General features: G+C 42.4%; 1 protein-coding gene across 1 annotated transcript in view; it reads right to left on the minus strand.

Moving 5' to 3' along the window:
* Window positions 1-2,981: 2,981 nt before the first annotated feature.
* LOC132821957 (single-pass membrane and coiled-coil domain-containing protein 1-like) overlaps window positions 2,982-27,394 on the minus strand; it is a 45,874-nt gene continuing 21,461 nt past the window's right edge. Inside the window, exon 3 of the mRNA XM_060834979.1 lies at window positions 2,982-6,896. Coding sequence (XP_060690962.1) covers window positions 6,449-6,896 — 448 coding nt within the window. The 3' untranslated portion in view covers window positions 2,982-6,448. The remainder of the gene's footprint in view (window positions 6,897-27,394) is intronic.

Genomic DNA, 27,394 nt, shown 5'->3' on the forward strand with positions numbered 1-27,394 from the left:
ACCTGTTTTGTCACCTTCTTGAAGAACTCAATAGGTTTGTGAGATACAACCGCATTGCCTTCACAACACCGTGTTGCCTATCCCTAATCAAATTATTCCTTTCCAGATGATCATAAATCCTATCTCTTATAGCCTTTTCTAACACCTTACCCACAACCAAAGTAAGGCTCGCTGGCCTATAATTACCGGGGTTGTCCTGACTCCCCTTCTTGAACAAGGGGACAACATTTGCTGTCCCCCAGTTCTGGCACTATTCCTGTAGACAATGACAATAAAGATCAAAGCCAAAGGCTCTGCAATCTCCTCCCTGGGCTTGCAGAGAATCCGAGGATAAATCCCATCTGGCCCAGGGGCCTTACCTATTTTCAGATCTTGCAATATTGCTAAAACGTCCTCTTTGTCAACCTCAATCCCATCCAATCTAGTAGCTTGTATCTCCATATTCTCACTACATTGCCCTTTTCCAATGTGAATACTGATGAAAAGTATACAGTAAGCACTTCTCCTATGTCCTCAGGTTCCACATACAACTTTCCAATACTATATTTGATTGGCTTTAATCTTACTCTAGTCATTCTTTTGTTCCTGATGTTCTTATAGAAAGCTTTAGGGTTTTCCTTGATCCTATCCGCCAACAACTTCTCCTGGCTCTTCTTAGCCCTCTCTTTAAATCTTTTCTGGCTAATGTATAACTCTCAAGCCCCATAACTGAGCCTTCATGCCTCATCCATGCATGAGCCTTCTTCTTTCTCTTGACAGGAGCTTCAACTTCTTTAGTAAACCATGGCTTCCTCTCTTGACAACTATCTCTCTGCCTGATAGGTATATATTTATCAAGGGCCTGCAATAGTTGTTCTTTGAATAAGCTCCATATTTCAAGTGTTTCCATCCCCTGCAGTTTCCTTCTCCATCCTATGCATCCTAAATCATGCCTAATCGCACAATAATTGTCTTTCCCCCAGTTATACCTCTTTCCTTGCACTACATACCCATCCCTGCCCATTGCTATGGTAAACATAACCAATATGATCTCTATTGCGAAAGTGCTCACCTACCTCCAAAGCAAACATCTGGCCTGCTTCATTGCCCAGTACCAAATCCAATATGGCATTGCTTCTTGTTGGCCTCTCTATATACTGTGTCAGAAATCCTTCCTGCACACATTGAACAAAAACTGACTCATCTAAAGTACTTGAATTATAGTATTCCCAGTCTATATTGGGGAAGTTAAAGTCCCCCATAACAACTACCCCATTACTCCCATTTCTATCGAAGATCACCTTTGCTGTCCTTTCCTTTACATCCCTGGAACAATTTGGAAGACTCCCAACAGGGTGACCTCTCCTTTCATGTTTCTAACCTCTGCTCAAACTACCTCAGTGGATGAGTCCTCAAACATTATCTAAGCTACTGTAACATTACCTTTGATTAACAATGCCACCCCACCTAACCTTCCCTTTTTTTTACCATCTTCTCTGTTCTTACTGAAACATCTAAATCCCAGAATCTGCAACAACCATTTCTCTCTCATCTCTAGGCATATCTCTGAAATGGCTGCAAAGTCGAAATCCCAGGTACCAACCCATGCTGCAAGTTCACCCACCTTCACCCCGGATGCTCCTGGCATTGAAGTACACACATTTGAAACCAACATCCTGATTGTCAGTGCCCTCTTGCAACCTTGTAAACCACCCCTGACCTCACTCCCCTCAACATCCTGTACACTGGAATTACAATTCAGGTTCCCCTCCTTCTGCTGCATTAGCTTAACCCCACCCGGAGGAGCATTAGCAAATTCCCCCCCCAGGATATTGGTACCCCTCTGGTTCAGATGAAGACCATCCTGTTTTTAGAGGTCCCACCTTCCCCAGAACGAGCTCCAATTATCCAAGAATCCAAATCCCTGCCTCTTGCACCATCGCAACCACATGTTCAGCTCCATGCTCTCCCTATTCCTCACTTCATCAGCATGTGGCATGGACAACAAACCAGATATAACAACTCTGTTTGTTCTAGCTCTGAGCTTCCATTCTAGTTCCCTGAATTTCTGCCTTAGGTCCCCACCTTTCTTCCAATCTATGTTGTTGTTGCCTATGTGGACCATGACTTGGGGCTGCTCCCCCCTCTCCCTCAAGAATCCCAAAAACATGATCAGAGACATCCTGAACCATGGCATCTGGGAGGCAACACAGCAATTGTGAGTCTCTCTCGTTCCCACAAAAACCTCCTATATCTTCCCTTAACTATGGAGTCCCCAATGACTAAAACTCTGCTCCTCTTCCCCATTCACTTCTGAGCAACAGCGACAGACTCTGTGCCAGAGACGTGTGCCCCATTGCTTACCCCTGGTAAGTCATCCGCCCAACAGCATCTGAAGCAGTATACTTGTTGTTGAGGGGAACTACCACAAGAGATCCCTGCACTGCCTGCATGTCCCATTTCCTACCCCTTACGGTAACCCATCTACCTTCACGTGGCTGTGGAGCAACTACCTCCCTGTAACTCCTCTCAATAACCCCTTCCACTTCCTGAATGATCCAAAGTTCATCCAGTTCCAGTTCCCTAACACTGTCCTCAAGAAGCTGGAATTGGGTGCACATCCCACAAATACAGTCAGCAGAGTTTTCTCAACAATCCCCATACCTCCTGAATGATCCAAAGTTCATCCAGCTCCAGTTCCCTAATAGTGTTCTCAAGGAGCTGGAGTTGGGTGCACTTCCCACAAGTGAAGTCAGCAGGGACACTAGAAGTGATCTTTACCTCCCACATACACTGCAGGAGGAACATTCAACTGCCCTAACTTCCATTCCCACTATTCTAAATTCTCAACCAGACTGCATGACGAGGGCATATGTGTGGCTGCAGAGAGACCCTTGCACTGAAGCAAAATTAGTAGTTCAGTTGTTTCAATCAATTGGCCTGATATTCACAGGAGCAATTTATTGTGTCATGAATTTGCATTCAAAAATGTGACAATATTACAAGACTGAACAAAACAAAACTTTGACAGCAAGTGTTTCATGGCTTTTTAGGCAAACAGTTTAAGATGAATATAGATCAGGATTGTAGCATAGTTCATTCATTCCACCAAGCTTGTCAGCACCTTCACCAGTACTAGACTTTTAAGATATTTCACAGAATGTGGATATCACTAGGTATGCCAGCATTTATCGTCCACCCCTAATTATCTCCAAGAAGGTGGTGGTGAACCGCTATAGTTCATGCAATTTAGATACACCCCACAGTGTAATTGGAAGTGAGTTCAATGATATTAACTCAGTGACAGCCAAAGGTTGGTTGATTGTAATTCCAGTGACAGTGATGTGTGCCTTGGAGGAGAACCTGCAGGTGATACTATGTATCTGCTGCCCTTATCCCCTCAGACAGGGACTAACTATGTTGTCTCTAAGTTAAATTGATCTTAAATTCTGGATGTACACTTGAGGATTTGGTTCTTCATGACAAAGTATTCAGATGAGTTCAACTCATTGTAATAAGTGTCCAAAGAGCTTTCCATTGCATGACTGTCCACAACTTTTTAACTCCTCCCCTCCCTGGCTCAGACTGCTAGGTAATTAAAATTGCAAGCAAAAGTTGATTGCGAAACACAAGAAAAGTATTTCACTGCCTCATAGTTCATTTGAGGACATCCCAGATGCATCATGTGGGACATCTTTGGCAGTTTGAGGTGATTGCTAGGAAGCATCATGCTAATTGATTATTCTAACCTATTTACTTGTGGTTCCACTGAACAGAGGCAACATCAATCTTAGCTTACACTTCTGAGGCACACTGATTTTTTGATGTCATTCTGAAAGCATTTCACTCTGGCTCTTCTTTATTGATGTCAGCAGTGGATTAATGGTAGCAGTCAAAAAGTGTGGCCCTGGAAAAGCATAGCCGGTCAAGCAGCATCTGAGGAGTATGAGACATTGACTTGACTGCTCCTTGGATGCTGCCTGACTGGCTGTGGTTTTTCCACTGCCACACTTTTTTACTCTGATTTCCAGCATATGCAGTCCTCACTTTCTCCTAGTCGATCAAGGGCAGCACAGTGGCTCAGTGGTTAACACTGCTGCCTCACAGCACCAGAAACCCGGTTTCGATTCCAGCTTCGGGTGACTGTGTGCAGTTTGCACATTCTCCCCATGTTTGCGTGGGTTTCTTCCAGTGCTCTGGTTTCCTCCCACAATCCAAAGATTGTCAGGTTGGGTGATTGGCAATGCTAAATTGCTCGTGGTGTTCAGGGATGTATAGGTTAAGTGCATAAGTCAAGGGTAAATGTAGAGGAATGGGTCTGAGTGGGATACTCTTCAGAGGATCATGGTGGACTTGTTGGGCCAAAGGGCCTGTTTCCACACAATAGGGATTCTACTTCTATTGTTATCAGTTTTGTTCCTGAATCCGAAAGTTCTTGGCTTGAGTCAAGGGCAGGTACCTCATTGTAAAATCCAGCCTGACACTTCAGTGCTGCACAGGTCATTGGTGCAATCTTTTAGATTACACATGAAACTAGTATATAGATGCAAAAGATAGCACATACCATTGTAATCCCATCAACCAGTGTCTAAATCATGATCTGAACATTTTAGTTTTTGTTGTGTGGTATAATCTGCTGTTAAAGCTTGTATTTTTTTGAAGTAGACCCTAATTGAAAATGAAACCGACAAAGGAATGTGCCACTTCCAGTTTCTTAAGGAGCTAAAACTGAATCTGAGATTGGAACCTAAAACATTTGAGGTGACTGGATCTGGATGAAAGCTATAAAAGGACCCAGAGCCAGCAGTCCCCAGGAGAAGTTGATGAGTCCAGTAGTATCGTGTAGGTTGACTGAAAAAGTCAGTGGCGAGATCCAGAAGCTCAGAATAAACCTGCACTAATCTGTGTAACAAAAAAATCTTTAACCCAGTCTTCAATATATTCAATAACATACTCTCTACTCCTATGGGGTGGAGAATGCCAAAGATTAACAACCTGCTGAGAGAAGAAATTCCCCCTGTACCTAAATAGGGGACTCCTTATTTTGAAACTGTGCTTTAGCAGGTAGCACCATGAGGAGAAAGATCATAAGACAACTTCTTCATCCCCAGAATCAACTTTTTGAATATTCATTATTGAACTTATAGAGTATTCACTAAATTGTCTCCAGTGCAATTAAAAAGAGACCAAAACTATATTTAGTGTTCTAGATGCAATCTCACCAGACCCCTGTACAGTTGTAGCAAGACTTTCTTATTTTTATAGTCCATGCACTTGCTACAAAGAATAACAATCAATTTGACCACCTATTACTTCCTGCACAAACATACCAATTTTCAGTGACACATGCACAAGGACACCAAGATCCCCTGTACTCCAGCATTCTTCAGTCTCTTTCCAATTGAATAATATTGTTTTTTCCACTTCCTCCATTTTACATTTTTCCAATCTATATCTATTCATCATCTCCTGAAACTTGAGTTCCTATCTATCGGGCTACTGCAAACATAATCCCTTCATGCAAATCATTAATATAGATTATAAACAGTTGAGGCCCAACAATGGTCCGTGTTCCACCACTGCAAAGGCTTTTTTTTAAAACTGCAGACTGAAATTAGAAACAATGTTTTGAAACCGAGGGACATAAAACATAAAGCAAGCTGTTTAATCACAGGTAACTGGCATTGAAATCCACTTCAGACAAACCATGCCTGGGATAGTTTTAACTGTTTGCATGTTCTCAGGTGCTTCTCAGCAGACTGAACTTTATCATAAAAGAATACTGATACTGCAGGAAATCTGAAGCAAAAATGTTAAGTTAATGCTGGAAAGACTCAATAGTCAATTGATAAAGTACATAATATTTCATCCGAGGAGCAGTAAAATTGACATTTCGGGCAGGACCCCTTCGTCAGGAATGAAGAGCTCCTGCCTGAAACATTGATTTTCCTGTTCCTTGGATGCTGCCAGACCTGCTGTACTTTTCTAGCACCACTCTAATCTTGACTCTAATCTCCAGCATCTGCAGTCTTCACTTTTGCCTACATAATGTTTCAGTTATAGAATCCTTCGTCACAACTGGAATATCTCATGTATAAACATTTAGGCGCTGGTTGGAAATTTCCAAAGGACCTGTCCATTCCCTGACTGAAATCTTATATCACTACAGAGTCTTGAACTTCACACACCAAATTTTGGCATCCCTTCTGTCTGCAGTGTTGTGATTTTAATATTTGTTTCATTCCTGGATTTTTTTGCCATATCGCACTGACAAACATTGAATGGATGTTTATCCGTTCAACATTCAGTATGAGATACAAGGGGAATTTTACTACCAATATCAATATACCACTTTAGCTTGACTATTTTGCAAAGAATCAATGACTTGATTTTATTAACTCAAAGCAAAGGGTTTTAAATTGTGGAACGATGAGGTCAATCTCCAGATGTGGAGGTTTGAGATCTATCTTTACTTGGGTCTTGGTTTGTTTCGTGTGCTTGCAGTGTTGACTTGTTGTTGCTCAGTTGCCATCATACTACTTTCTTTGTCTGCTAACTGCACAAGATGGAGAAGACAATGATGTAGAATGCGGCTGGGCACAGCTCTGTCTAAAACTTCTTTGATATTTAGGCTGTACTTTTTTCTTTCTATTAATGGGTAATACTCAGCATCTTTACAGTAGGTCACAAAGAATGCACATAGAGCCTTTATATCAGATTCATTCAGTCCAAATTCTGAGAGCACACTTGTCCATGTGGCTTCAAGCTCCGTATCCCAAAGTTTCCTCCTCAAAATAGAAGACAAAGTGGGCAGAAAGCTGGCAAAACCTGGCTGTTTCTCCAACACACGAAGATGCAAAGACTGAAGAATATCAACAACATAACCGAAGAATATGTTGGCTTCCACACGTGTGAACCTATTAGGTAGAAATGAAAGCACAGTAAGGTGTGAGACTGGTGGATATAAAGGAGTTTGGAACACCAATACAATTTAAAAATTCAGACCATTAAAAAAATGGTTTGAAATATCAACCTTCATCTCTGGAAACTGAGCTTCAGATTCAGCTTATGGAATATTAAGCACATAGGCTTAGCAATTTAATCATACAGTGTCTGGTTTTTTGACACTAAATGCCCTCCTAACCCTACAAAAGGGCAGATGAAAACCACACTTACTTTAGAAGCTGAAAGTGCACTACCTACTTGATTGCTGTAGGCTGCACTGTTGGAGTAAGAAAATCCTACTGAAATTTATTTAGATGAGGACGTTGTTTTTAACTTCAAAGTTATTTTAAGGTTAGTTATTGCTTGGTTACTCCCAGCTCTGTTAACTTTTGACTTTCTCTCTACATGTATTTGTTGAAAGATAGTAACTGGTGTTATACTGTTGACACTCTCTGCCTGATAGTCTGGCTGCTGTCCTGAGTAGTTTCAAATTTCTTTGAGACTAGTAGGCAAAGGAGAGCAGCAGGAAAGAGGATAGTACAAGTGTAAATAGCTGCCACAAAAGAGGAGCAGAAGGAGCGCATTACATGAAGGCCATATCTACAGTAACTCATCAAGGAGCATTTCCCCGCCTGACCTTCATTAAGGAGCAATATCTGAATGTCTTCACAAAGGAGCCATCAGAAAGTTGTGTCACCATCATCAGCTGCAGCTCAAGTCTCACATAGAAGGTGCAACTGTGACTATCAAGAACACTCTGGCCTTTAACTGTAATGTCACTCGATCTCTCAGGCAGTACATTGCTGCTTCAGACAGGGCGGAGATATTTTTAACGCTGTGCCAACATATCTGCCAGCTCCTATCACAATTTCTTGACCATTACTCCAAGACTCTTGATGCCGTGATTAAGGATTTTGTATATGCAGCTGGAGGGTTCTCCCACACATCCCACCATGTTGGAAATAGCAACATCAGACACTTGTGCTCTAAAAGCACCTGTTATTTAAAAGTTGACTCCCAAAAATTTGGTCAACTCTGTCAAAAACTACACAGCTTGGGAATTTGCAGAGGAGCTTTAGCAGAATTGTAATAGGAATGAGAAATTTCACTTATGTGAGTCATGTAGTTTACCTTGGACCAGAGTGGTCATGATTGTTTTCCTTGGAGCAGCAGTGGGTATAAGGGATGATTTTACAAAGGTATTCAAAATGATGAAGAATTCTGATACAGTAAACAAAGAGAAACTGTTTCAACTTGTCAGATTATTTCTTTGTGTCTTTAATTTTGTTCCCCCTAAGAATTTGTACTCAAGAAGCTGTACCTAGGTATCTTCATACCCAAAGATGGCGCTGTGAGTGGCGCATGTAATCTTTTCACTGTACTCAGTTGAGTACATACGATAATAAAGCTAATTCTAATTCTAAGACGGTCAGTAAACTAAAGGTCAGGGTATTAAATAAATATAAAACTAATTGAAGGCAACTGGTACAGATCAAATTAAATGTCATCATTGGCTAAAACTATCTATTGATAATTGGGATGCATTACTTAACTGGAACACATCACATGCAAATAGGTTAAAATGTGGTCCTGAGCAGAGAAGCTTCAGCCTGGTGGAAAAGGACTTGAAATAATCTTCAGTAGAAAGCAGGATGCACCGACCTTTAGCTAGAATATCTGTCATTTATAAGGAAGGCCTCAAGAAATTAACAGTTTCACACCAAAAAATTGTCCTGTAAGGTACAGCAGGTCTGTGCAGGAAGAACATGTTATATTCAATCAAAAGAACAGCACATCCCAAAAATAGGTGTGCCATTTGAAAAGCACAAGCGTTGATTACAATGATTACGCTAGAGATACTTGTAACCAAGGTTTGATTTGGATTGTGTGGTGCTGGAAAAGCACAGCAAGTCAGACAGCATCCAACGAGCAGGAGAATCAGCATTTTGGGCAAAAGCCCTTCATCAGGAATGAGGCTGTGAGCCGAGGTGGTGGTGAGATAAATAGGAGAGGGGTGGGACTGGGGGGATGGTAGCTGAGATTGCAATAGATAGATGGAGGTGGGGGTACTGGTGATAGGTCAGAGAGGAGGGTGGAGAGGATCATTGAGAAGGAAGATGAACAGGTAGGGTAGGTCATGAGGACAGTGCCAAGTTAGAAGGTTGCAACTGGGATAAGGTGGGGGGTGGGGAAATAAGGAAACTGGTGAAATCCACATTGATGCTGTGGGGTTGGAGAGTCCCGAGGCAGTAGATGAGGCCTTCTTCTTCCAGGTGTTAGGTGGTTCAGGAGTGGCAATGGAGGAGGCTCAGGACCTGCATGTCATAGACGTGTACAGCACGGAAACAGACTCTTCGGTCCATCTCATATATGCTAACCAACTATCCCAATCTAATCTAGTCCCATTTGCCAGCACTTGGCCCATATACCTCTCAGGAGAAAGTGAGAACTGCAGATGCCGGAGATCAGAGCTGAAAAAGTGTTGCTGGAAAAGCGCAGCAGGTCAGGCAGCCTCCAAGGAGCAGGAGAATCAACGTTTCGGAAACGCTGATTCTCCTCTCCTTGGAGGCTGCCTGACCTGCTGCGCTTTTCCAGCAACACATTTTCAGCCCATATACCTCTCAACCCTTCCTAATCATATACCCATCCAGATGCCTTTTAAATGTTGTAATTGTACCATCCTTCACCACTTCCTCTGGTAGCTCATTCTATACACCTTCCACCCTCTGTGAAAACATTGCCTCCCTAGGTCCCTTTTGTATCTTTCCCCTTTCACCCGAAACCTATGCCCTCTACCTCTGTACTCCCACAGCCCAGAGAAAAGACTTTGTCTATTTATCCTATGCATGCCCCTCATGATTTTGTAAACCTCTGTGAGGTCACCCTTCTGCCTTCAACACTCCAGGGAAAACAGCCCAAGCCTATTCATTCTCTCCCTAAAGATCACATCCTCCAACCCTGGCAACATCCTTATAAATCTTTTCTGACCCTTTCAAGCTTCACAACATCCTTCCGATAGGAAGGAGACCAGAACTGCACGCAATATTTCAAAAGTGGTCTCATCAACGGCCTGTACAACTGCAATATGATCTCTCAACTCCTATGCTCAATGCTCTGACCAATAAAGGAATGCATACCAAATGCCTTCTTCAATATCCTATCTACCTGCAACTCTACTTTCAAGGAACTGTGAACTTGCTCTCCAATGTCTCTTTGTTCAGCAATACTCCCTAGGACCTTATGATTAAGTGTATAAGTCCTGCTAAGATTTGCTTTCCCAAAATGCAGCACCTCACATTTATCTAAATTAAACTCCATCTGCCACTCTTCAGCCCATAGGCCCATCTGATCAAGATCCCATTGTAATCTGAGGTAACCTTCTTCACTGTCTGCTATACCTCCAATTTTGATGACATCTGCAAACTTACTAACGATACTTCCTATGCTCATATCCAAATCATTTACATAAATGACAAAAAGTAGAGGACCCAGCACTGATCCTTGGCACTCCACTAGTCACAGTCCTCCAATCTGAAAAATAACCCTCCATCACCACCCTCTGTCTTCTACCATCGAGCCAGTTCTGTATCCAAATGGCTAGTTCTCCCTGTATTCCATGCTAACCTTGCTAACCAGTCTCCCATGGGGAACCTTGTCAAATGCCTTATTGAAGTCCATACAGATCATGTCCACCGTTCTGCCCTCATCAATCCTCTTTGTTACTTCTTCAAAAAACTCAATCAAGTTCATGAGACATGATTTCCCACACACAAAGCCATGTTGACTATCCTTAATCAGTCCTTGCCTTTCCAATTACATGTAAATCCTGTCCCTCAGGATTCCCTCCAACAACTTGCCCACCACCGTCAAGCTCACCGGTTTATAGTCCACTGGCTTGTCCTTACCACCTTTCTTAAATAATGGTATCACATTAGCCATCCTCCAGTCTTCTGACACCTCAACTGTGACTATCGATGATACAGATATCTCAGCAAGAGATTCAGCAATCACTTCCCTAGCTTCCCACAGAGTTCTCGGGTACACCTGACCATGTCCTGGAGATTCATCTACCTTTATATGTTTTAAGACCTCCAGAACCTGCTCTTCTGTGATATGAACTCTTTTCAAGACATCATTAATTATTTCCCCATGTACCCTAAGTTCCATGTCCTTCACAGTTAACACTGATGCAGAATATTCATTTAGTATCGCACCATCCTCCTGTGATTCCATCCAAAAAGCCACCTTGATCTTCAACTCTCCCGAGTTATTCTTTTGTCCTTAATGTCCTTATTGAATCTCTTTTGATTCTGATTAATTCTATTTGCCAAAGTTTTCTCATGTCCCCTTCCCCCTCCCCCGACTTCTCTCTTAAATATACTCCTATTGCCCTTGTACTGCTTTAAGTACTCACATGATCCCAGATGTCTATACATGATATATGCCAACTTTTTCTTGACCGAAGCCTCACTTTCTCCAGTCATCTAGGATTCCCTGCACCTACCAGACTTTCTCTTCACACTAACAGGAATATACTGTCTCTGAACTCTCATTATCCCATTTTAAAGGCCTCCCACTTCCAAACCATCCCTTTACCTGCAAATAGCCTCTCCCAACCAACATTCGAAAGTTCTGTCTAATACAATCAAAACTGACCTTACTCCAATTGAGAACTTTAAATTTTTGATCTGTTCTTATCCTTTTCCATAACTATTTTACAACTAATAGAATTGTATTCACTTGCCCCAAAGTGACCTCAGTCACTTGACCTGCTTTATTTCCCAACATTGCTCCTTCTCTCGTACGTACATTCATATATTGAATCCAAAAGTTTTTTTTATACACACTTAACATATTCCTCCCCATCCATGCCATTAACATTGTGATGACCCCAGTCTTTGTAAAATTAAAATCCCCCACCATTACAACCCAATTATTCTTACAGATATTTGACATCTCCTTATATGTTTGCTTCTCAATTTCTCACAGACTAATGGGAGGGGTGGATTGGGGATTGGGGGGGGGGGGGTGGTGGCGTGTCAGGGAGGTGAGTTATAATACAATCCCAACAAGGAATTCATCACTTTTTTATTTCTCAGTTCCACCCATATAACTTCACTGGATGATTTCCCAGGAATATTCTCCCAGGTACAATTGTAATGTTATCCCTAAGCAAAAATACCACTCCCTACTCTCTTGCCTCCCTTTCTATCCTTCCTGCAGCATAGATATACTGGAACATTAAACTGCCAGTCCTGTCAATCCCTGAGCCATGTTTCAATAGTAGCTATGATATCCCAATCCCATGTTCCCAACTAAGCCTTAAGTTAACCTGCCTTACTAGTCAGGCCTCTTGCATTGAAGTAAATGCAGTTTAATTTGTCAGTCCTACCAGGTGCTATTTTTGCCTTGACTATTTAACTTGTCCCCCATACCTACTTTTCCCCCTACCTGTCAGTGCTACATTACCCTGCAAGGCCATCCCTACAGTATCTAAATGGCATACCTGTTTGAGATGGGGATAGCTAGAGGAAAGACCTGCCATAGCTGGCTACCTCTCCTACCATTCACAGCAGCCAACCAGCTGTGGTTTTCTACCTTGCTGAAACTGCCATATCATAGCCCTTGCTCTTGTAAACTCATCAATGCCTGTAACTGCTACTCTAATTGATCCATGCAGTCTGATAGACATAGTCTCCAGGAATATTTAAGTTCTCCCCAATCTTCCACAGTTGACAGTTAGAACACATCAACCTATTAAAAGTCACTTCTACCTCTTTAGCAGTCTATACACCCAGAAATTGCCTAAAAACAAAGACACACACACACTTTGTTCAAAAATGCAGCATTAGCATAGTTTTGCTGATCAAATACAGTTCCTTGGTGATAGCTTAATACTGATCCTTAATATTAAAAGTCAGTCAAGAGAGTTATGAAGATGTGGGTGAACTTTACCTTTTAAAAGAGTTAAAAGCTAGCAGTGACAACACCAAGTGTTCTCAATAAGACACAATGTAACATGTGCTCCAGCTACTGGAGTAGCTGGTTGCCTGGAAACGACAACAAAACAAATTCGAATTTGGCCAATCAGTTTAAATTATACCCCCAAAAATACCAAATTCCAATCAAGTTTGAATTGAGTGTATTGACAATCTTAAAAGCCAATGACACGATCCGATGCTCTGGGGTATAAGACCAGGGAAAATTGAACATTTGGGAGGAGAACTGCCAATCCCCCACATGTAAACAGTCTGCCTGAAAAAATAGCTCTCTTAATAGGTACCTTTTTCAAATCAGTAATCTGTGAAGTAGAGTCCCTAAGATGAAGAAAACAAGACACAGGAACATCCGAATAGAAGAACCAAAAGCTGCCTGATTTTGAGATAAGAAGTCTTGTTTTGTAATTCTTAATTGGGAGTTTTATCGGACTGTATTATAGGAGGGAAGGTAACAGATAGGTTATAGTAAGAAATTGTAAATAGTTGTTAGTTAATTATTCTTTGTTATACTTTAAGAAATAAAGTTGTTAATTTTTACTTTAAATAGTTCTTGGCCACTCAAATTTTTACAGATTACTGCATGGGATAAATCTTGGCTGTGTTGATGGTTTTAAATTAAGCAAGAGAGTTTACCCCATGTCGTAACAGTTTGGGGCTTTGGTCCGTGATTTGAATTGGTTTAGACACATTTGAATAGATTTGGAGGTATGAAAAATGCCGGCAGATTTAAAAACCTAAAACATGGGCGAGACAATTTGTTTAATTTCGGTGACTCATGGTTGATGAAATTAAAAATTAGACAAATGGTACTTTCATTGTGACAATGTGGGACACATTCACTCAGAAGGCTGGAAGTTGAGGGGAGCTCATATGACTTACTGAAGCTTATAAGAATTGATCTGAAAAGGAAACTCAAAAGATAAATGCTATGAATCAGATTGTCACATTAACCTTAACCAAAAGACTGTATGTAGATACTGCTGTGAGTGCTGAGGTATGCAGAGTAGCTGAGAGCTAAGGAAGGGTTTTTATCTAAAGGGAAGATGATCCATTTTACTTCAAGGAAGTGTCCAAGATCATAGCTGTATTAAGAGATATAGGGCCTACTCAACACTTGCTGGAGAAGGATTCAGTATTCACTCCAGAGAATTCAGCAAAAGCCAAAGTGTTGGACAATGGGATGATTGGAGAGTATTTCCCAGCTCAGTGTGGCTTGTTATCTGCACTTGTGGAAGTCAGGGTAGTTAGGAAATTATCTGTGGATGGAGTTAATTTACTTCTGGGGGATGATTAGGCAGAATTAAAAGTTACAGCTTTGTACATAATCATGAAAAGTCCAGTTGAGGCTAAAAAGATGCAACAAGAATAGGTTTGGGGTATTTTTCCATTGTGATCAAAGTAATAACTAAACAAAGTCCATTAGCAGGGGCCAGAGTGAAATCACAATCAGATATTCTGCTAGCTGAAACTATTTAAGAATGAGGATAACTTAGAAGAGGTGTTTAGAATGTCTTCAGTTGAGGCTGAAGAAGCAGGTCTAGAGTAAATTATCTTAGATAACTCAGTCTGAAGCTGAAGGAGTTACAGAGTGTTATTCAGTTATAAACTGATGAGGAAGTAAAGATATCCTCTCAGATCTGTGGATGCAAAGTGGACAGTTGTTTGACAAACAGTGGTACATCCCAGATAGCGTAAGGAAATATTGTGAGAAGCATATGAAATTCCTATGTTAGAACATAAAGAAAAATGGAATTTGCAAGCATCAATAAACAGGTATTTTACATGTTCAAGACCTAGTGCAGTCCTGTAAAGCAAATCATACTTGTCAGCTGGTATGAAATCCTCTTAGGTGTAATCAAACCAGCATCCTTGATACCCATACCAGCTTTTGATGCACCATTCAGTCAAATGTTAGTACAGCAAACTTTGTTTTAACCAGCACCTTATGAACCAGAACTCAAGATAAACAGGCAAAAATCATATACCTGAAATACTGGAAGTTTACTGTATTGCATTATTCTGATCTTGACGCTGTCCAAATAGTCAATCAAGGGTGAGTGAGAAGGCTCTCTGCCAGTAAGTTTTATTTAAGGCAAAGTTGCATTATTACTTAAGTGATGTATGCTGTAAATAAAGTATAACAGTGATGCGTATACCCCCTGCATTACATTTCAATTACTTAGTGTCAATTTGAATTGATTATGTGGACTTCTTGATCAACCAGAACATTTAATCAACCAACACACCTCTGATCTCCTTGGTGCTCGTGTGATGATGCTGTGACTGTAAGACAATAGACAATAGGTGCAAAAGTAAGCCACTCGGCCCTTCGAGTCAGCACCACCATTCATTGTGATTGCGGCTGATCATCCACAATAAGTATCCTGTTCCTGCCTTATCCCCATAAACCTTGATTCCACTATCTTTAAGAACTCTATCAATCTCTTTCTTTAAAGTATCCAGAGACTTGGCCTCCACTGACTTCTGGGGCAGAGCATTCCATATATTCACCACTCTCTGGATGAAGAAGTTTCTCCTCAACTCTGTTCTAAATGGCCAACCCTTTAATTTTAAACTGTGTCCTCTGGTTCTGGCTTCACCCATCAGTGGAAACATGCTTCCTTCCTCCCAAAGTGTCCAATCCTTTAATAATCTTATACGTCTCAATCAAATCCCCCCTCATCCTTCTAAACTCACCACCCTTCAGGCACTCTGCCTGTATTCCTGATGAAGGGCTTTTGCCCGAAACGTCGATTTTCCTGCTCCTCGGATGCTGCCTGAACTGCTGTGCTTTTCCAGCACCACTCTAATCTGGTTTCCAGTATCTGCAGTCATTGTTTTTAGTCAAGTATATACAAGCCCAGTCACTCCAATCTTTCAACATATGATAGTCCTGCCATTCTGGGAATTGACCTTGTGAACCTTGGAGATTATTATGTTATTTTTTCTAAAGAGAGATTCTCTGTAAGAGAGTAAAGGCTGTGAGGCCTTGAGATTCTTTTATAAACTGGAACAATAGAAGCAGGCAGAATAAGTATGGCCAAACTTTCACAGAACCTGGATCTTTAGATTTCAGCAGTTGCTGTTGGCTTCTTGAAGAAATTAAAGCTATTTTTCCTCTCACTTGGTTATAGCCAAAAGCTGGGGGATCCTCTGCCTGCTAGAGAGTTCCATATGAGACCATTTGTTTTCTGAATTTGCCTTTTACCAAGAGTGTGTTTGTGGGATGTTACTACATTGGAACAGTTAATTAGTAAAAGTTACTGTATTATTCCAAGTCATTTGTTATGAAGATGTGGGTGTATTGTACCTTTAAAAGAGTTAAAAGTGAGCAGAACTGCCTGACAGCACGAAGTGTTCCGAATAAGATAACAATGTAACACTTGGTCGAAAGTTAGATTTGCTGGGTTGCCTGAAAAGAACAAAACAGATTTGAATTAGGCCAATCAGTTTAAATTGTACTTTTAAAAAGTACTAAACTCCAATCGAGTTTGAATTTAGTATATTGACAATCTTAAAAGCCAATGACACAATCTGATGCTTTTGGTCGTGGGGAGGGTGGGGAGTGTAACAAGATTGGGGAAAATTGAACAGTTGGGAGGAGAACTGCCACACCAACAACATCTGCAATACCTCTATCAATCAGTAATCTGTGAAGCAGAAATCCCTGAGAAGAAGAAAAGAAGATTCCACATCTGGCTGTGTTTTTGAAAAGTTGAATTATGGTCAAGCTTAATTGGGGGTTTTATCAGACTAGTATTATAGAAGGGAAAGTAAAAGATAGGTTAGCGGAAGGAGTTGTCAATAGTTGTTAGTTAACTATTCTCTGCTATACTTTAAAAAGTAAAGTTGTTACTTTTACTTTAACTAGTTCTTGGCCTCTCGAATTTTCACAGATTACTGCACAGGATAAATTATTTCTGTGTTGTGGTTTAAATTAAGCAGGAGGGTTTACCCCATGATGTAACAATTTGAGGGCTCATCATCAGGATTTAAACTGGTTTAGACAGATTTGAATCGATTTCGGGGTACAAAAAAATTCCAGCAGATTTAAACACTTGCAGGTTAGTGTCCTAGATCTTTAAATAAAACATAGGTTGGACAATTTATTTGCTTTCGGTGACTTGTGATTGATTAAATTAAAGTGAGAGAAATGGCTCTTAAAATTGCTAAAGAGGTTCTGGATTTGAAAATGATTCTCAAATTTGCCAAGAAAGTTTAGAAGAAAGGAAAAAGGCCATATGTTTAGAATTAGCAAATAAGTTAGAAGTGGGTTTACCCAAGGACAAAAGTAAAGCTGAAATTGTACATGGGTTACTCAAACACTTGGGTGTGTCAGAGAAACAGACAAGTGCAGTAGAGGTAGAAAAACTTAAATTACAGTTGAGGAAAATGGAGTTAGAAAATAAACAAAAAGAGAGAGGGAGAGAGAAAAGGAAAGAGAAGAGAAAAAGAGGAAAAAGAGAGAGAGAGAAGGTTCTGAGCTGAGCAAAGAGAGAGAGAAGAAAGGGAGAGAGAATTTGAACTTGAAAAGTTGCGACTTAGTCAGCAAAGTCAAGTTAACAGGATGGAGATTAAAGGAGAAGGCAGTGGGAGATCCAAGATGGCAGTAATCTAGGAGGATCACGTTGCAGAGCTCCGCACCACAGCACAAGCAGGATGAATTTTTAACTCACCTAACCCAGATCATCGTGATGTTCTGGGACTGTAGAAAGTTGTGGAGTCCCAGGAAATGGTGATAAATTGACTTACCTGTGCTTCTGCCATCCAGAGATGCCAAAGAAGGGAAGAGGAGTATCCAAGGCCAAGTCCGCAGTCCAGTCTGCAGGTTCCTCAGACTCAATTACCTACCAGGCCCTGGTGAGCGAGCTTGCAAAATCTTGCGAGATGCTAGGTAAGCAGATAGAGGAGAAGCTGGCCCCGATCTCTTTAATGCTGCAGAAGCGTGAACAGCAGCTGGGGGACCTGGAAAAGAGGGCGGACGAGGTTGAACACAGTCACAGTGGTGGAAGCTGTTGCCAGTTCCTCCAAGGATAGGATCCAAGCCTTGGAGACGCAGGTCCGTAGTTTGTGTGACCAAGTGGATGATCTTGAGAACAGGGGCAGGAGAAAAAATATTCTGATCGTCAATCTATCTGAAAGTAAGGAAGGTGAACGGCCTGCAGAATTTATTGAGGACTGGTTGCCAAAATTCCTTAACTTGGAAGCTGGCATGAGAGGCTTGAAGATCTAGAGGGCACACCAGATTGCAGCGTGGAAATCAGGTCTGGGTCAACATCCTCGTCCTCTCCTGGTGCGGTTTCATCACTACAGAGATAAGGAGAGAATTGTGGAATCTTCCAGAATCAAGGGAAAGGATTCGAAGGCCCTAATTTATGCAGGCTCTAAGATCATGTTCTTCCAGGACTTCTCAGCGGCAGTGATCCAGAAAAAATCTTACGACGGTGTCAAGAGAAGATTGAGGGAGCTTGGGATTCAGTACTCTCTGAGGTATCCGGCGGTACTTTGGTAAACCATAGATAGATTTGCACATCTCTTTGACACGTTGGAGAAGGCAAGAGACTTTGTGGACAAATTAACCTAATCTGAACAATTTTGTTTGTGCAAATATAAGTGTTGTTTGGGTATGTCTTTTAAAAAAAGAAAACAGAGGAAGTCCAGTTAGAGCTTTCTTTCCCTTTTTTTCTATTGGTAATAATTTGGTTGAAACTGTGTTGAGACGTGGACTTTCAATTTCTAAGTTAAGTTATATAAAGGGGTGGGGGGGTATTCACACCCTATTTTCTTTAAAAATAATTTCTTTATTCATTTTTTTGGGGGTATATTTACTTTCTTTTCTGCTTGTGTTTGCAGTGTGGCTCTAGCTAGGAGGAGGGAAATGGTTGGGATGGCGAGATGAAAGTGAGAACACCGCCATTTCTGCCATCTCCAAACAGACCCCACCACCAAGGAAATATTTCCCTCCCCACCCCTATCAGTGTTCTGGAGAGACCACTCCCTCCGCAACTCCCTTGTCAGGCCCACACCCCCCACCAACCCAACCTCCACTTCTGGCACCTTCCCCTGCAACTGCAAGAAGTGCAAAACTTGTGCCCACCTCCCCCCCCCCCCCCCCCCCCCCCACTACCCTCCAAGGTCCCAATGGATCCTTCCATATCCTTTGCAAATTCACCTGCACCTCTATACACATCATTTTCCTGTATCCGCTGCACCCAATGTGGTCTCCTCTACATTGGGGAGACAGGCCGCCTACCTCTGGGACACCCGCACCAACCAATCCAAATGCCCCGTGCCTGAATACTTTAACTCCCCTCTCACTTCGCCAAGGACGTGCAGGTCCTTGGCCTCCTCCATCACCAGACCCTGGCCACACAACGCCTGGAGGAAGAACGTCTCATCTTCCGCCTAGGAACCCTCCAACCACACGCGATGAATGTAGATTTCTCCAGCTTTCTCATTTCCCCTCCCCCCACATTATCTCAGTTCCAATCCCCGGATTCAGCACCGCCCTCTTGACCTGCAATCTTCTTCCCGACCTTTCCGCCCCCACCCCCTCTCCGGCCTATCACCCTCACCCTCACCTCCTTCCACCTATCATATTCCCAGCACCCCTCCCCCAAATTCCTTCCCCCATACCTTTTATCTCAGCCCGCTTGACACACCAGCCTCATTCCTGAAGAAGGGCTTATGCCCAAAACATCGATTCTCCTGCTCCTCGGATGCTGCCTGGCCTGCTGTGTTTTTCCAGTACCACACTTTTCAACACTGGGATGGCTAGATGCCTACTTATGGACAGTTTGGGATGGGTAGTTGCCCTCTTTGGGTAGGGGCTGAGTTCCCCTATTCAGCGCTTTATATGTTGGTTTGTTTTTGGATTTTTTGTTATTTTAATCTTTGATAGTTTTGTAGGCTTGTTAAATGTAGTGGTTTTAGTTTATGCAGTTTTCATTTTCGATGGATCATGTGACACAGGCTCAGCAATTTGGGTTTGAGTTCCTCCTCTCTGGAATTTAAATGTTACTGCAGAAGGTTATGGCTAATGACTTGATTAAATGGTGTACCTGGAATATTAAGGGAAGTCACTCACCAATTAAGAGGAAGAAGGTATTTTTAAGTCTTAGAAAGGAGAAGGTGGATATTGCTTTGTTATAGGAGACACACTTGGATGATAGGGTGCATTCAAAACTACAGCAGAATGGCTTTGATCGGGTTTACTTTTTATCATTTAATACCAGAAGTAGGGGATTGGCTATATTGGTTAGGAGTAATCTCCCATTTAAGTTACTAGAGTGTGTGAAAGACACACACAGGAGGTTTGTAATTCATAAAGTCCTTATAAATAGGGAAGAATACGGTGTTTTAAATGTTTATTGCCCTCCAACTCATCCCCTCAAATTTTTGGTAGATGCATTTTCCAAACTGATCAGCCTCTCAGCATGTCATTATAAGTGATTCATGGATCCCACAGTAAAGTTGCCCAAGAGCCCCTCAATACCCTTTGTACAAACTAAACAATTAGTGGATCTGTGTGTGGAATTAGGGTTGGTGCACGTCTGGAGGTGTCTCCACCCTACAGGCAGGGATTTCTTTTCAATCTGCATAGATCTCACACCAGGATTAAATTTCTTTCTGACCCGTGTGGCAACCCTGGACTTGGTGGCATCTTGTACAATTGGTAATATTACTCTCTGTGATCACGCTCCAGTGTACCTGTTAGTTAAGATTAAATACGTTACAGTGGGCCCAAGGCACTGGCAAATGGATTCCTTTATCCTCAAGGATAATAAGTTTGTGGAGTATTTCTCTAGGGAATTTCGGGCGTTCCTAGACATTAACTCAGACTCGAAATGTGTTGCTGAAAAAGCGCAGCAGGTCAGGCAGCATCCAAGGAGCAGGGGAATCGACGTTTCGGGCATGAGCCCTTCTTCAGGAATGAGGAAAGTGTGCCAAGCAGGCTAAGATAAAAGGTAGGGAGGAGGGACTTGGGGGAGGGGCGTTGGAAATGCGATAGGTGGAAGGAGGTTAAGGTGAGGGTGATAGGCCGGAGTGGGGGTGGGGCGGAGCAGTCAGGAAGAAGATTGCAGGTTAGGAGGGTGGTGCTGAGTTCGAGGGTTGGGACTGAGACAAGGTGGGGGGAGGGGAAATGAGGAAACTGGAGAAATCTGAGTTCAGCCCTTGTGGTTGGAGGGTTCCTAGGTGGAAGATGGGGCGCTCTTCCTCCAGCTGTCGTGGTGCTATGGTCTGGCGATGGAGGAGTCCAAGGACCTGCATATCCTTGGTGGAGTGGGAAGGGGAGTTGAAGTGTTGAGCCACGGGGTGGTTGGGTTGGTTGGTCTGGTGTCCCAGAGGTGTTCTCTGAAACGTTCCACAAGTAGGCGGCCTATCTCCCTTATATAGAGGAGGCCACATCAGGTGCAGCGGATGCAGTAAATGATGTGTGTGGAGGTGCAGGTGAATTTGTGGTGGATATGGAAGGATCCCTTGGGGCCTTGGAGGGAAGTAAAGGGGGAGGTGTGGGCCCAAGTTTTGCATTTCTTGCGGTTGCAGGGAAAGGTGTCGGGAGTGGAGGTTGAGTTGGTGGGGGGTGTGGATCTGACGGAGTCACGGAGTGAGTGGTCTTTTCGGAACGATGATAGGGGAGGGAAATATATCCCTGGTGTTGGAGTCCATTTGGAGGTGGCAGAAATGACGATGGATGATACAATGTATATGGAGGTTGGCGGGGTGATAGGTGAGGACCAGTGGGGTTCTGTCCTGGTGGCGATTGGAGGGGCTTGGCTCAAGGGCGGAAGAGCGGGAAGTGGAGGAGATGCGTTGGAGAGCATCTTCGATCACGTCTGTGGGGAAATTGCGGTCTTTGAAGAAGGAGGCCAAAATGTAATCTTTTTTTAAGGATCTGGAGCTCCCGAGCGTGACCCCCGAACAATAGTCCTTTCTCAATGTTCCCTTATCAGAGCAAGAGGTGCAGGAAGCTGTGAAGCAGCTTCAGAGTGGAAAGGCGCCCGATCCTGACGGAATTCCCAGCGAATTTTATAGGGAATTTATAAACATGCTGTCAGGCCTGATGCTTTATATGTTTAATGACCATACAGCCATGATTGTCTCCTGCCATCTCTGAGAGAGGCCAATATTTCACTTATTCTTAAAAACGGGAAGGTCCCAGAGGACTGTGCTTCATACAGGCCCATTTCACTCTTTAATGTGGATCTTAAAATCCTGTCTTAGACTCTCACATTAAGGCTAGAGACTGTGTTACCTTCTATTATTAAAGAGGATCGACGGGCTTCATAAAGGATCGCAGATCCTCCAATAACATTAGGAGGCTGCTTAATGTAATTCAAGCTTGCCAACAACAGTCAATACAGGGATTGGTGACTTCTCTAGATGTAGAGAAGGCATTTGACCGAATTGAGTGGCCATACCATTTCTATACTCTGGAGCAGTCTGGTTTGGATGAAGTCTTCATAATATGGATAAAGGTTCTCTATGGTGGCCCTCTCGCAGTGGTCATTACCAATTTTAATATTTTTCGGGGCAGTCGCAGGGCTGTCCCCTTTCACCAATGCATTTTACGTTGGTGATTGAACCATTGGCAGAGGCCATTCTTGGGGATCCCAATATATCAGCTCCAGAAGTGAGGTCAAAATTACATAAGATTTTGTTGTATGCAGACGATGTCCTAATTTTTTTGTCAAATCCAGCAGTTTCAGTACCTCACCTGATCCAATGCATCTGCTCGTTTGGCGCTTTTTCAGGGTACAAGATTAATCTTGCAAAATCAGAGGCTAAGCCTATGGGTGGTCTTACAAAGGTGCTAAGTCTTGAGGGCAAATATTGATTCCCATTTAAGTAGTCACAGTGGGGGTTTGTGTATTTGGGCATATTCATTACTTCAGTTCTGGATCGGTTGTTCAAAGCCAATTTTGTTCAACTATTTGACAAAACCAAACAAGATCTTCAAAGATGGGAGGTGCTTCTGGTCTCGTGGATGGGTCAGATAGCGCATATTAAGATGAAAATTCTCCCCCGTTTGCTATACTCTAGATGGATGCTGCCCCTGATTTTCAATAAGCAAACATTCAGGCGACTAAACGGCTGGTTCAGATCCTTTATTTGGCATTAGAAACGACCCCTCATTAAATTAGCTAAACTGCAACTGCCTCACAGGTTGGGGAGAGTGGATCTTCCAGACATTAAGAGCTACCAACTAAGCTCGCTTTTATCCCAATGTGAGTAATTGGCCTGTGGGAAACCTCTTTCAATGTAGTTAGATATCAGCCTCCCAGGCAAGGTGCCTCCTTACTAGCTTGCTGCTTCTGGACAAAATGAGGAATATTGCCATAACCCAATAGTTATCAATACTGTTAAAGCCTAGAAGGCAATTCGGCAGAGGGAAGGCAATATTGGCAAAACATCTTCTTTTACACCTATAGTGGGTACGCCGAGTTTTCAACTGGGGATGATAGATTCAGGATTCAAATATTCGGCAGCTAGGGGTGTGTCTTGCATGGGCGATTTATTTGAGGGAGACGCAATGATGTCCTTCGATCAGTTAGCATGGAAATAAAAGCTATCTAACAGGGAACTCTTTCATTTTTTTCAAGTTAGGGATTTTATTCAAAAAAAGACCACACTTGATTTTAAATCTAACAGAGAGGAGGGTGCTCACTACACTTTCCGTTAGCACTTTATATCACCATTTGGGGGGTGCCCCCTCAGAAGTTTGATCGACTCTACAAGGTGCGGGAGAGAGCTAAGTGTTGAAGTCTTCTCAGAGGCATGGGAAGATATTTGGGAAAACGCAAGGAAGATATCAGTTTGCAATAGGACCCATACTTTACAGTTGAAGATTCTCCACAGGGTCTACTTGGCTCCGGAGCGTTTGTCAAAATTTCAACAGGGCTATCTTCGGATTGTACCTAAATTGGAAAGGGACTAATATACTGACAGGGAGATTTGCTAGAGCTGCTCGGGAGGATTTAAAATAGTAAGATGGGGGCGTGGGACCGAGGGAGAAAGTGAGGAAAGAGAGCAATCTGAGATTGGTACAGTTGAGAACAAAGGCGAGTCAAACAGTCAGGGCAGGCAGGGACAAAGCAGAGAACAAGGTAGGACTGTATTTATTCAAGCAACAGGCCAAATAGGGAAGGCAGATAAACTCAGGGTATGGTTACGAACACAGGACTGGGATATCATAACAATTACAGAAAAGTGGCTCAGGGATGGACAGGACTGGCAGCTTAATGTTCTAGGATACAAATGCTATAAGAAGAATAGAAAGGGAGGCAAAAGAGGAGGGGGAGTGGTGTTTTTGATAAGGGACAGCATTACAGCTGTACTCTGGGAGGATATTCCCAGAAATACATCCAGGGAAGTTATTTGGGTGGAACTAAGAAATAAGAAAGTGATGATCACCTTATTGGGATTGTATTATAGACCCCCCCTAATAGTCAGAGGGAAATTGAGAAACAAATTTGTAAGGCGATCTCAGCTATCTGTAAGAATAATAGGGTGGTTATGGCCGGGGATTTTAACTTTCCAAACATCGACTGGGACTGCCATGGTGTTAAGGGTTTAAATGGAGAGGAATTTGTTAAGTGTGTACAAGAAAGTTTTCTAGTGGATGTACCTACTAGAGATGGGACAAAACTTGACCTATTCTTGGGAAATAAGGCAGGGCAGGTGAATGAGGTGTCAGTGGGGGAACACTTTGGGGCCAGCAACCATAATCTTATTAGTTTTAAAATAGTGATGGAAAAGGATAGACCAGATCTAAAAGTTGAAATTCTAAAATGGAGGAAGGCCAATTTTGACGGTATTAGGCAAGAACTTTCAAAAGCTGATTGTTCACAGGTAAAGGACAGCTGGATAATGGGAAACCATCAGAAATAAGATAATGACAGTCCAGAGACAGTATATTCCTGTCAGGGTGAAAGGGAAGGCTGGTAGATATAGGGAATGCTGGATGACTAAAGAAATTGAGGGCTTGGTTAAGAAAAAGAAGGAAGCATATGTCAGGTATAGACAGGATAGATCGAGTGAATTGTTAGAAGAGGATAAAGAAAGTAGGAGTATACTTAAGAGGGAAATCAGGAGGGCAAAAAGGGGACATGAGATAGCTTTGGCAAATAGAGTTAAGGAGAATCTAGATGGTTTTTACAAATACATTCAGGACAAAAGGGTAACTAGGGAGAAAACAGGCCCCTCAAAGATCAGAAAGGCGGCCTTTGTGTGGAGCCGGGAGAGATGGGACAGACACTAAATGAGTGTTTTGCATCAGTGATTACTGTGGAGAAGGACGTGGAAGATATAGAATGTAGGGAAATAGATGGTGACATCTTGAAAATGTCCATATTACAGAGGAGGAAGCGCTGGATGTCTTGAAACACATCAAAGTGGACAAATCCCCAGGACCTGATCATGTGTACCCTAGCACTCTGTGGGAAGTTAGGGAAGTGATTGCTGGGCGTTGTGGTGCTACTGTTTAAGAAAGGTGATAAGGACAAGCCAGGGAACTATAGATCAATGAGCCTGATGTCGGTGGTGGAAAAGTTGTTAGAGGGAATCCTGAGGGACAGGATTTACATGTATTTGTACAGGCAAGGACTGATTAGGGATAGTAAACATGGCTTTGTGTGTGGGAAATCATGTCTCACAAAACTTGATTGAGTTTTTTGAAGAAATAATAAAGAGGATTGATTGATGAGGGCAGAATGGTAGATGTAATCTATATGGAGTTCAGTAAGGTGTTCGACAAGGTTCCTCATGAGAGACTGATGAGCAAGGTTAGATCTCATGGAAAACAGGGAGAGCTCACCATTTGGATACAGAACTGGCTCAAAGGTAGAAGAGGTGGTGGAGGGTTGTTTTTCAGACTGGAGGCCTGTGACTAGTAGAATGCAACAAAGATCACTGCTGGGTCCACTACTTTTCGTCTTTTATATAAATGATTTGGATGTGAGCATAAGAGATATAGTTAGTAAATTTGCTGATAACACCAAAATTGGAGTGTAGTGGACAGCGAAGAAGATTACCTCAGATTACAATGGAATCTTGATCAGATGGGCCAATGGGCTGAGAAGTGGCGTATAGAGTTTAATTTAGATAAATATGGGGTGCTGCATTTTTGGAAAGCAAATCTTAGCAGGACTTATATACTTAATGGTAAGGTCCTAGGGAGTGTTGCTGAACAAAGAGACATCTGTCTGTAGCTTGGACTACAGAATCCCCTAACACAATTGATCTTTTGGAAGCCAACATACCCCTCGTTAAATTGGAGCCAGCCTCAATACCAGAAACTTGGCTGTTCGTGCTACGTTCCCCTGGGAATCCAGCCTGTTTGAAATGGGTATATCCACAAAAGACTCCTGCACTAGGTGCCTACCTCTCTTACCTTTCCTGGAGTTAACACATCTATTGGACTGTATCTGAGACTTTCCCCCCTTCCTATAACTGCCATCCATCATATTCTATTGCTGTTGCAAATTCCTCATTGCTTCTAACTGTGTCTCCAACTGATCCATTCAATCTGATAAGATTCGCATCCAACAGCATTTATGGCAGATATAATCCGCAGTAACCCTTAAACTCTCTTTAAACTCCCACATCTGACAAGAAGCACATATCACTGTACAAAAGGCCATTTTTGCTCCTTCATAATCTACAGATCCAGAAAATAACACGGTCTTATTCCTCTACAAAACACTGCCTCAGGTTAAATTAATAGTTATGGCTATATTTTAAGTTTAATCAAGAGACTTATCTCCAAAAACATATAATCAAGAAAGAACCCACTCTAATCACTACTGCTGTTGGACACACTTAAAACAATGATTAACTTATCTGATTTTGTGCTGTGAACTTCACCCCAAACAGGTTCCTCCAAGATTAGTTGTGAATTTCACTGTTTGTTCATTTTCCCTGACGCACTCCGATGTCCAGCGGTACATGAACACAAAACAGCAAAAGAAGTAACTGTGCAGGTTCTCTCTCTCTCTCTCTCTCTCTCTCTCTCTCTCCTGCACTGTCCTCGCCATGTGCTTCCTTTGTCTGTTCTTCTCCCTTTTAAAACTGCTGTTGTTTTGACTTTTTTTTCCAAAGTTCCAAAACAATGCAACAGCATATGAAACAGTAATTGCTGCTTCTGGAATTTGAGGAAATCACCTCCAGCATCTAAAATACCTCAAAAAAGGGGCAGCTGTTACAGCCAGAAATTTTTCCCGTCCTCCATCTTGGATTACCTGGAATTGAAAGGGTTCAGAAAAGATTTACAGGGATATTGCCAGAGTTGGAGGATCTGAGCTATAAGGAGAGGCTGAACAAGCGGGGGCTGTTTTCCCTGGAGCATCAGAGTCTGAGGGGTGACCTTTTAGACGTTTACAAAATTATGAGGTGCATGGATAGGGTAAATAGGCAAAGTCTTTTCCCTGGGGTCGGGGAGTCCAGAACTAGAGGGCATAGGTTTAGGGTGA

Source organism: Hemiscyllium ocellatum, chromosome 13, assembly GCF_020745735.1.
Source record: "Hemiscyllium ocellatum isolate sHemOce1 chromosome 13, sHemOce1.pat.X.cur, whole genome shotgun sequence".
Classification (NCBI taxonomy): domain Eukaryota; kingdom Metazoa; phylum Chordata; class Chondrichthyes; order Orectolobiformes; family Hemiscylliidae; genus Hemiscyllium; species Hemiscyllium ocellatum.